The 11482-nt window shown below is 27.6% G+C and overlaps 2 protein-coding genes across 5 annotated transcripts; one reads left to right on the plus strand and one right to left on the minus strand.

Moving 5' to 3' along the window:
* Positions 1-575: 575 nt before the first annotated feature.
* LOC111029154 (mitochondrial import inner membrane translocase subunit Tim29) lies at positions 576-1833 on the minus strand. 4 transcript variants are annotated; one of them, XM_022308030.1, is made up of 3 exons: positions 1687-1832; positions 1383-1460; positions 576-1311 (listed from the first exon to the last, which is right to left on the minus strand). In XM_022308030.1, exon 3 carries the CDS (start codon positions 1277-1279, stop codon positions 659-661), a length of 621 nt encoding a protein of 206 aa, XP_022163722.1. In that variant the 5' UTR covers positions 1280-1311; positions 1383-1460; positions 1687-1832; the 3' UTR covers positions 576-658. The 4 variants fall into 4 exon arrangements, with proteins under 4 accessions (XP_022163722.1, XP_022163725.1, XP_022163723.1 ...); XM_022308033.1 differs by lacking the exon at positions 1687-1832 and having other exon boundaries at positions 576-855; positions 1045-1311; positions 1383-1680; XM_022308031.1 differs by lacking the exon at positions 1383-1460 and having other exon boundaries at positions 1687-1833.
* Positions 1834-2189: 356 nt separating this feature from the next.
* On the plus strand, positions 2190-10032 carry LOC111029153 (NADP-dependent malic enzyme). The gene is made up of 9 exons (XM_022308028.1): positions 2190-2428; positions 2572-2908; positions 2970-3151; positions 7630-7810; positions 7892-8203; positions 8274-8642; positions 8701-8871; positions 8942-9065; positions 9125-10032. The coding sequence occupies exons 1-9, from the start codon at positions 2403-2405 to the stop codon at positions 9298-9300; spliced, it is 1878 nt and encodes a 625-aa protein (XP_022163720.1). The 5' UTR covers positions 2190-2402; the 3' UTR covers positions 9301-10032.
* The last annotated feature ends 1450 nt before the right edge of the window (positions 10033-11482 follow it).

Consider the following 11482-nt stretch of genomic DNA (forward strand, 5'->3'; position numbering starts at 1 on the left):
GTACTTTGGTAGTTGTTTTTAAATTATCTACAATCATAACATTTATAATTGTTTAATATATATCTTGGAATAACAATGACAATTTGTAATAATATCCTCTACAGAAAAAAAATACTTTTGTTGATTTTTATAATTTATTGTTAAGTTACTTTGATATTGTTATTGGCATTTTTGAATTTATATACATTTGTTAACTAAGTGTAAGGTTTTTAATTTTTTACTTATCAACTGAAGATATTTTCAATTATATATTTTTATTATAAATTGTAAATATACCTGATAGTTAATAACCTTTGCATTTTCTATCCTTAAAGGAACTTTGCCCTGCCAGACCCCTTAGAGTAAAGTAAAAATTATGGAGGACGCTGTTATAACCTAACCCAATAAAAATAAATAATAGCAATTCGCAAATCAGTTTGGAAGACAGGCACTGCTTTAAAGTAAGAATTCTTTTAATACCTTGATTTTATAAAATTTACTTTGTTAACTTTTTATTTGACATTATTTTCAGCCGTATATTTAATGATATACAGCTTTTAAAATAGAAAGGGAATAATAAATAAATACATGTGACATGAGCCTTAATAAGGATTAATTTATTGTATCACCAACAAAGAAACTAAACAAACAAATTGTATAACAAGTATAATAGATAGGATTACGCTGGTTCTTTGTAATCTTTCCATTCTTCCGGGTTCACATCATAGTCGACCATTATTTTTTTAAGGCTCCACCAAACATTTAAAAAGCCTATATCTACAGCACGTTGATGTATTGAAAATATTGAAGGTTTTAAGTATTTACAATTTGCTTTGTAAGCTTGTATGTCATCATTAAACTCGTCAATCCAAATGACTGAAAACAAAAGCAAATTCAGTCTTTTTACGACACCAACATTATAACATTTTTCTATATATTCTAAATGTTCAACAGTGGATGGGTTCCGCACAGCTGGTGAAATGTACAACATAGTGTTGGCACAATCGAGGATTTCAGATCTGTAACTACGTTCGTCTGGGTTGGTTGATGCACAGTAATACATACAACTAGCAGTTACCGCCGCCAACGAGCTTTTTATCGGATTGGCTCTCGCATACGTTCCAATGCCCACTGTTGACTCGTAATAATCCTTCGCCACGCTCTCCCAGTACTGTTTCCATCGTTCGACAATCGTACCACGGAAACGTTCCGGGAATGAAAATCGACTAGGAGTTTGCTTTAGGCTGCTACTACCCACGACAGTACTGTACAACTTGTTCGATCGGCGAACGCAGATCATGACTGAGGATTCCCGAGTAAACCGTGAACGTTCTGAAATTCAGGATATCATCATTAAAACATTATCTCTATCGAAGATTTCGGTCTTAAGCGTTTGTACATACGATTATTCGGTTTGCCGAAACTCGAATGACACTAAAGACACCAAACAGCACCCACTGGCCACTACCATGAACGAATAACTAAGTAGGAAGTGCTAAGATAATCAAATGTGCATGCGACATACCATGACAAAATAAATGTATAGATCTATTAATCTACAATGTATTTTCATCATGATACATAGTAATTACTTATTACTCATTAGTAAAAGCAATTTGGATTAAGAAGTATGCTCAAATGCTCAGTGATAAGAGTATAAGACTGCACACACACTTGTAAGGGGCAATCGTGGCTGATGTTACTTACTGGAAACGAGCAGCTTATCAGTGGCTATGAATGTGCTACAGCCAAGTGCGGGGGCGGATGGGTCGCAAACTATTTGCAAATCGCAATGGGCATTGAGAAGTTGTTGTTTACAATGCCATCTGTATCACCATAAGTGGTATTACAGAACATGTATAAAACACGGAAAAAATGTGACGCCAAATAAAACCACCGGTAGCGCTAAAAACATTCAATGCCCAGTGTGAGGAACCTTATGGTGCCCAACCCGGCCGGCCGACCAGGTCGTTTCCATTTTATCTTCATGAGGACAAGATTAATAATTCTAGTCTTCATGTGAGTCGGAAACATGAATAATATACATATTGCTATATTTATATAATATGCATTTTTATATTTATATGTCTATCGTCGGAAATCGATCGTGCATTTTGTCGTAATAATCTTATCGTGGTGGCAAGCCTGTTTTTTAAGCCGAGGTATCTACCAAGATGATTATGATATAATAATGATAACAAATTGATTTTTATTTGATTTTTTCTCACTTTTACTGTGCTTTCACTATAACTATATATAGAACCTAAATTCATCCTATTCTAATATGATGAATAGTTAAATCCTTTAGTATTATTTTATCTGCTATTCGTTTTAGTCATTGTTTTCTTTGGACTACTTTCGTTTATACAGATTTGTATACCTTCTAATGCAAACGATCTAAAAAATACTGCAAATAAATCAAAATGAATTATTTACCAAAAACTATATGGTAAGATATCCCAAAATCCAGTAAAGTCAATTTCTGACAATGATTATTCATTTTCCAATAAATCTTGTTCAATAACTAGACAATTTCTACTTTTTTTATTGGATTATTTTATGTTTATGCTAATTTTTGCCTTTATTTTATAGCTCTAGTACATCGCTGGCTTCAAGAAACTTAGCCTTGTACTGTGCCAGCTCTTCATGTATTGATCGATCAAAATGCCGCAAATTTCATTTTTCATCACCCTCACGCACGCCTGGAGATATTATCTGCCCTTCATTAGTTCAAGGAATCGATTATATTCGTGACCCTCGTTTGAATAAAGGCCTTGCTTTCACTCTTGAAGAACGACAAGCACTTGGTATACATGGTTTGATGCCACCTAAGTTTAAAACTCAAGAAGAACAACTTGAAGTTTGTCGATTCAGTGTCATGAAGTATCAAGAAGATTTGAATAAGTTCTTATACTTGGCAGAATTACAAGTAATCAATTTGTTTCGTTCATGCCTAGACCTACTTATATAATTATAAATTTGGTTTTCAGGATCGAAATGAAAGGCTTTACTTTAGACTTTTATCTGAAAACATTCATATGCTACTGCCGATTGTTTATACTCCAACTGTTGGGTTAGCATGCCAAAAGTTTGGTTTGATATTCCGTCGTCCTAGAGGATTATTTATTACCATTAATGACAAAGGACATATTTATGACTTGCTGAAAAATTGGTAATTACCTACAGTTATTAATATTATTAGTAGAAAAAATATGTTTTATTAATCTTAATTCAATAATTTTTGTAATAAACTATTACAATTTAAATTAATTAATCTTACAATCCTATTAAAGGACTTAGCTGTTGAAACATTTTTGCATAAAAAATATCATTTAAAATTTCATATAATATCTATTATGCACCGCAATTTATGTTTCTATTTAGGTAACATGTTAATAACACTATCATTGCTTTATTAATTTTGCTTAAAATTGTATTGATGAAATAGGTCAGTGGAAAAAAGCTATTTAGTGTCTTAAGCTATTGTGGTACATTTATTGGCTGTTGACCAAGTTTTTCTAACATTATATGGCAAATAAAACTAATTTTAAATAATATTTTTAGTAAAAATGATAATATGTATAACCTACCTTAACATTTTTTTAACACTTGTGCTTAGGTTTTGGATAATTTTATAAAAATTTTAATAAATTGCTTATTAATGTATATTAGTAGATACTTTATGGATTTATAAAAAGCATTAATTATTTAAAAGAAAAAGTAATATCTAATATAAAAACTTTATCTTCAAATAAAATGTTTAAAGTTAGTTCTTAAATTGTTTACACAATTTTAAACTAATTTGTTTTAATTTATTGTTATTTCAATATTTTATTCTAAAACAGTTTTACTATTTGTTTAAAGGATTTTTTCAATTTTAAGTTTATCTGTTGAAGGTTCATTGTTTTACTTAACTATGTTTGGCCATGATTATTGATCCAACATGATTTTATTTTATAGTATTTAATCATTAGATTATTAGATCTCTCTCTCTTTTATTTGTATACTATATTTTTCATAAACTTGCAATGTGTCAGGTATACTCAGACACACACGTATAATATAATAAATAACAAATATTTGACTTTAAACTGTATAATATAATAGTTTCATGGTTTACATGTAAAAGTGCCTAGATTAATACAACAATTTTAATCTATAGATAATATTTTCTGTTATTTTTGTTATGTAATCTGAAGTGTATTTATGACATTTAAGTGTTTAAAAGCACTAATGTGATTATGATTTTGATCCATTTTCTAGTTTTTTCATTTTTAAAACTTACAACACAACTTTACTTCACAACTTAAAAAGTAAAATTTGGTTTGTGCCAGTGGAATAATGTAAACTGAATTTTACTAAATTTATGTAGTACAATAACAAGATAATATTGTTAGAGCAGGGTTTGGGACCTATAGCACTTAAAAACACAATAATAAGCTCTAAAATATGCACTTAAAAACCCTAAAATATGCATAAAAAATTAAAAATATGCATTTAATATATTTATTATTTTATTAATAATTATTAAATACAATTAGTGTACTTAATATAATAAATTTTAAAAAATCTACTGGTTGTTAACTTGTTTCTTAAATTTCTGAGTTTTTTGAATTTTATTCGTTAACTATATAATGATGGGAAAAATTAAAAATTAAATTTTTCATTTAAATCAATAAATAATTAATTTTACGTTTACCGGAAGTACCTTTAGTTTCAAAGAACGTTTAATAACTGCAATGTATTAAAATTATCATATCGCAACATATTATATAATATGTAACGATACGGGCAATCAGGCCATCATAATATTCTTAAACCGCAAAAATTATAAGGAGTTGTGAGTTGTATATAGCAAATAGGTACATAAGACTGCGAGTAAGCGGCATTACTATTTTCTTTTTTAGATCGGGTGAAATTTGTGAATTTCAAATTTCGAAAAAAAATGTCTAAAATATGCAAATTAAGCACAATAATGTTAAAATAATCAGTTTCAGGCAAAATTTACGAAGTATGCAAAAATATGCATATTCAAATTTTAGATTTGGTATCACGGCATTAAGAAATGAATTTATTTCGCACTCTGCTACATTTTACAATAAATACAAAAAGTATGCAATTGCTGTAGGTCCCAAACCTTGGTTATGAGTATAAAATACTATTGTAAGTTATTGGGATCATTGTGTAAATCAAGCAACTTGTGCATGTGAAACATAGGTGGCTGTGCGTTCATCGGCTTTATGAAGTCTTGTTACTATTAATCTACTCTCATTAACTTGTTGAATAATCACTTTTTTTTTTATTATTTTACAAATCATGAAATTAAAAACCATTTTTTTTTTTGTAGTATTGTTATCTCCTTAATAGTTATTATCTGAATTTCAAATTTTAGTTTTCTCAGTAACAATATTTAGAACAAATAGGTATGTATCAAACTTATAATTATTGAAGTATTTTCACTTTGCTGCAATTTTTTGTTTGTGTTTATCTTAACTGATTTAAATTGGAGAATTATTTGAAAAACTAATCTGTTTGTCAATATCACAGTTATATAGTTAGTATATGAGTTCTTTATAATCATGGTTTTACTAATGTAAACTACTTAATAATTTCTGTTTGACATAGGAATTCATATTTATAATTACTTATAAGTCTTTAATTGCGTTTCTACCTTGCAGATAATAAAATTAGTTAATACAATTTAATACTATACACTTTAAATAAACATCACTACAAATAATAATAATAATTTATACCTAAATAGTTAAAAAAATGTTGAATATTTTATCAATTTTCAACTGCAAAATAATTTGCAAATTGTAGTGATCTTGATTAATTTTAACTTTAATTCTTAGAATTAATAATCTTGCCTGTGTATATTTAATATTTTTTAACTGCTATTATAACAACATACAAAAAACTTTGTATAAAATATTGAAATCCTCTTTTTTCCTAATTTTTTTTTGTTTTTCCGACCCAATTGTAAACTAATTTAAATTTCTTAATTTTGACCCCTTTAAGTGCCAACTAGATATTCACGTTCCAACTAGAAGTACTTTTACTGCCTCCAAAGGTGATGCCTGATGATTGACAGAAATAAAATACACATCACTGTAAAATCAATGCATTAATTCGTTCTGTTCAGAATTTAAAATTAAGTAAAATAATTTATCTATTGGTAGGATGTATATTTAATTAATAATGATTAATACATTTTATTTATTATTATGTACTTTTAAATAAATCGCCTACATTTTCTTAAAAAAAATTTATAGGTGTCTTAACCATATTCTCCGCTCATAAGCTTATTGTAGAAAAAAATATAGAGTTTGTTTATTTATAATGCCAGTGCGAATGCCTGAAATTTAACTGTTGGTATTTTAGGAATTAGAGAACAAATATTTTTTCAGTGTATATATTTCAAATTGAGTTAGGTTAATCATTATTATAATATTTTTGTGAATAATAAGCATATAGCATTTAATCCATAATTTTATTAAAATAAACTATCATGTTCATTTCTAAGTTTTTTCCTACAGCTGCACTGTTAGATTGTAATACAATGCCTGCTCACCGCTTATTAGTTTTATGGTTTAGTGGTTATTGATTGTTACATATTCATTATCTTTATTACATTGTACATTAATATTAAGTTAAATGTACAACAACTATAGTAAAGTAACACAAACTACAAATAATACAAAAACTTACATTTTGATGAAATATATTTTTTATGTGGATTTTATGCAATACTTATTAGGCCCTAAAACGTACAACTTTATTTTAATGAATTACTTCACTATTCAGATTTATAACTTGTTTCCATAGGATTTAATCTATACCATCCTAACAGGATTTATAAACATAGTAAAAAGTTGCAATTGAATTTAGTGTTTAATAATAATCAAGCAGTACATTTTGTAAAATATTTAAAATTACATTTATAAAGATAAAGAAACAGATTTTAAGATCCTCAATCTATTAATCTTGGATATTTTGTGGAATAACTGTTTAAGCACAAGGACAAATCATACTTAAAAGTTTTATCTACCTACACTTAACATTGCTATAAATTAGGTTAATGCCATTTCAATTAAGACTAACATCAGTAACATCATACAATAACTAATTTTTGTACGGTTTAGTCAAACAGTACTCATCAATTAAATTTTTTTTCATTAACAGCTTTTGTTTCCGACAATTGTCTGCTGTCAAAAAATTACTTGCAAACAGTTTTTGTTACAATAAAATGCAAACTATGTGGTTGTTTCATTAGTTACTCTCCCAAAAAAATTTGGCACGTGTTAGTCAACCTATTGTCCCCACTATGTACAGTCAGCACAGTAGCCCATCACCTGAGGTTACTCTTATTTGAGACTTAGTTTTTTGTTTTTGTTATCAAATTTATTTAGGTATTAAACAATAATTTAAAAATTAAATTCAACAATTTAAAAAAAAGTAGTAGAAATAATAATTGGTAACGGCATATTATGAAAAATTGGGGCTTATTAATCATAATATTTTAATAGCATTCATTTTTACAATTATTAAATTTTTTTATTTGTATTTTTTATTAATGTTAGTTCTATTTAATTAATGATAATTATATTTTAAAATTAACACTGCACGGACGTTTTTTTTGGGGTATAGGCCAGAACCAAATGTTCGTGCAATAGTAGTAACTGATGGGGAACGTATCCTTGGCCTAGGGGATCTTGGAGCATGTGGTATGGGTATACCAGTTGGTAAATTATCATTGTATACTGCTTTAGCAGGAATCAAACCTCATCAATGTTTACCAATAACACTGGACGTGGGAACCAATAATGAAGTTAGAATTACATTAATATTATATTATACAATTCCCAAGTTAAATAAACGTTAATGTTAATGTTTGTTAAAATTTTTTCAGCAACTTTTAGAAGATCCTTTGTATATTGGTCTTAGACAAAAGCGTATTTTGGGACCTTTATACGATGAATTTATTAATGAATTCATGGAAGCTTTAGTTAAACGATATGGGCAAAATGTACTGATACAGTTTGAAGATTTTGGAAACCATAACGCTTTTAGATTCTTAGATATGTTCCGTAACAAATATTGCACATTCAATGATGATATTCAAGGTACTGCTTCTGTAGCAGTTGGAGGTCTTCTAACCTCACGTCGTTTGACTAAAAGACGTATTTCAGAATCAACATTTTTATTTTTGGGAGCAGGAGAAGTAAATATTATTTGTTTATTGATACTAAAATTAATATTCTTTGATATAAATTTATTTATATAATATTCAGGCAGCTATTGGTATTGCAAATTTAACTGTACGAGCAATGTTAACTGAAGGGTGTTCATTAGAAGAAGCACGTAGTAAAATATGGATGATGGATATTGATGGTCTTTTGGTAAAAAATCGACCCGAAGGAAACTTACAAGGCGATAAAGCATTTTATGCTAAAGATCACAAAGTTATGAAAAGTCTCCTTGAGGTTGCCAAGGAAATAAAACCAACCGTCTTGATTGGTGCAGCAGCAGCAGCAGGAGCTTTCAATAAAGATGTGCTGGAGCATGTTGCTTCTTATTGTGAAAAACCCATTATTTTTGCTCTTAGTAATCCAACTGCAAAAGCTGAGTGTACTGCTGAACAAGCATACACCCACACTCAAGTAAAATACAGGAAATAAAATAATGTATGTGAGTTGTAAAAAATGTATAAAATTTTAGGGTCGTTGTATTTTTGCAAGTGGTTCACCATTCCCACCTGTTACTATAAATGGACGTACAATTACACCTGGGCAAGGAAACAATGCTTATATATTCCCTGGTGTAGCTCTTGGTGTTATCAGTACTGGAATACATCATATTACTGAAGATTTATTTTTAATAGCTTCCCAAGTATATAAACTATAATCTACATTTTGAATTTAACATAAAAAAAATATTATTAATTTTCAATTTAATTTAGGAATTGGCTAATTTTGTTACTGAAGAAGATTTGGAAAGAGGCAGCATTTACCCTCCGCTAAATTTGATTAAAGATTGTTCTTTACAAATTGCAATCAAAATAGCAGAATATGCTTATGAAACAGGTACTAAAAGTTTTTTTTTTAATTTAGACCATTATAACTACTAAATTATTATTATTTAGGAATCGCGTCCCATTATCCAGAACCAAAGGATAAAAAGAAGTTTATTGAATCACAGATGTATGATTTTAACTACGACAACCCACTTCCACCGAAATACAGCTGGCCAGAAGAAACTGAACCAATAAAATCCAAATCTATTCATGATCTTACTGGAGATCACCTAAAAAAACACTAAGGTTATTAATCACAAATTTAGAAATAGTTGAAAACATTTTATCAATTTCAAATAATTATAATTCAGTATTTCTATTAAATCATTTTAACAGTATTCATCACATCTAGTCAACATTATTATGTTAACTACTAACCTTAAAGCTTTTATCAGGAAAATTTAAAATTTAGATATGTTTACTAAATGTTAACTTTAATTATACATATATTCAAATATAATATGTAGGCTCTTAAATTGTTTATTATCTAGATAATATTAAATAAGTGTTTTAAAACAATACCTATTGTAAGTTGGTTATAGATATTATAAGATATTTATTTATAGTTATATATCATGACTTAACCATTAGCTCTAATTTGTCAACAATTAATGTATACAACTTAAATAATACAGTTCATCATGGTGATACAAAAAGTAATTACTACAAATTACTGGTTTTGTATACCTAATAGTATTTAAGTGCAATAAATAAAACCATTCGGTATTAATTTATTGTATAAAAAAAAAATTGTTATTAGCTGGTAAACAATTTTATGTTTTTATATCCATTGTTATGTAACTAATTTTTAAATAATCATTAGATTTATTCACAAATATGTATAGCTGTAAAATGATTTCCTAACTATATCTTATGTATAGAAATTTCCTTAAGACATCTTACTTATATTTGTTAGCTTTGTTTCTTCTTGAATCGGCACATATAAAATTAATAATTATACTTAACTAATTTAAAAATACTCGACTTTTTTTTTCAATATTTAATGGTATATTATATTTGTCATTTTAAGATTTTACTTTTTAATATTGTAATGTTATTTAGGTTCAGTGTCTTTGTCCAGTTTAGTCAGCCTTACTAATAGCACAATAATTTTTAATGTGTTCTTATAAAGGGATAAATCTATTAATTTTGGCTCCGATACAAATAAAAACAACTCAGAGGCTATTTTCATATGGACTAGACACTCAGGTTGACATTGTTTAGCGTTTACAGCCATCAGTTAAAATTTATATTTCAGTTAAAAAAAAAAATATTTAATATAATAGTGCTTCCTAGTTATGATTGTAGATTAGTTGAGATAAACTATAATTAATTTAGGAAAATGCTCTTTTATAAGCTTATAAATTATTCTTTTATATAATTTTAATATTCCTCATCTGATCAACGATTTCATTATAATTGCTGTTACTATAATCCTATGGTGGTATTAGATTTTGTTTTTTAAAATTGATAGTTTTAGTTTTTTTTGAAAATACAAACCCGTAATTATTATTTGGGACCCATTATATAATATTTTAGAGTACATTCCCTAATTACACAAGCAGTGGTAAGTAATAACTAACTGGATGTAACATAATATAGTATACTGTAAGTCTATTAAATGTTTACTAGGTAACTGAAAAAGAAAAAAAAATCCACTAAAGTGAATTATTGAAAAACTAATTTAGATTAATGGCAGGTTATACAACAAAGTGACATATATAATATGTAATATAATCGTTGATTTCTCTTTTTGTATAAAAATATAATAGTTAATATAATTGGTAATTTATAAAATGTTGAATGTAGGACAATTTCCCTCAATTAATTTTAATTAATAAATTATTTTATTTTATTTATTATATTTTTACTTAATTGTAATTGTTTTAAACATATCAATTTTTGTATCTTTATAATAGTAATTGTTATTCTATCAAAGAGATTAATTTTCTATGATCAATTGACATTTTAAATGTGAGAATATTAAAAATTTATTCTGTTTTATTTTATAATGAATTAAAAAAAACTATAATCTTAAATTCAAATAAATTTTTAAAAAACACGGGGGTTGGGGTATATCCTATTCCACTGATTACTGAAAATGGTTGTTTGGAAATTGGCCATTTATTGTACATATATTACGATTTTCAACTTTGTACATTGACTATTTAATTTGTTTTAACTTTTTTTTTTTTAATTTGTTTTAACTTATACTCAGTAAAGTTAACTGCGTGAGAAAGCAAGCCACATCGACCGCGGTGCAAATGTGTAACTACTCGTCACAGATCATAACTCAAGTTTCTTTTAATATTATGATGGGATGATGCGCCGGTGGCGCGAATGCAATGTGCCGGTGGTGTGTCAGGTGTCTGTCTAGCTCAGGGATGCAGATAAGCGAACCTTTTGAGTGTTAGATAAAAATGTTTG

Source organism: Myzus persicae, unplaced genomic scaffold (assembly GCF_001856785.1).
Source record: "Myzus persicae strain clone G006 unplaced genomic scaffold, MPER_G0061.0, whole genome shotgun sequence".
NCBI lineage: Eukaryota > Metazoa > Arthropoda > Insecta > Hemiptera > Aphididae > Myzus > Myzus persicae.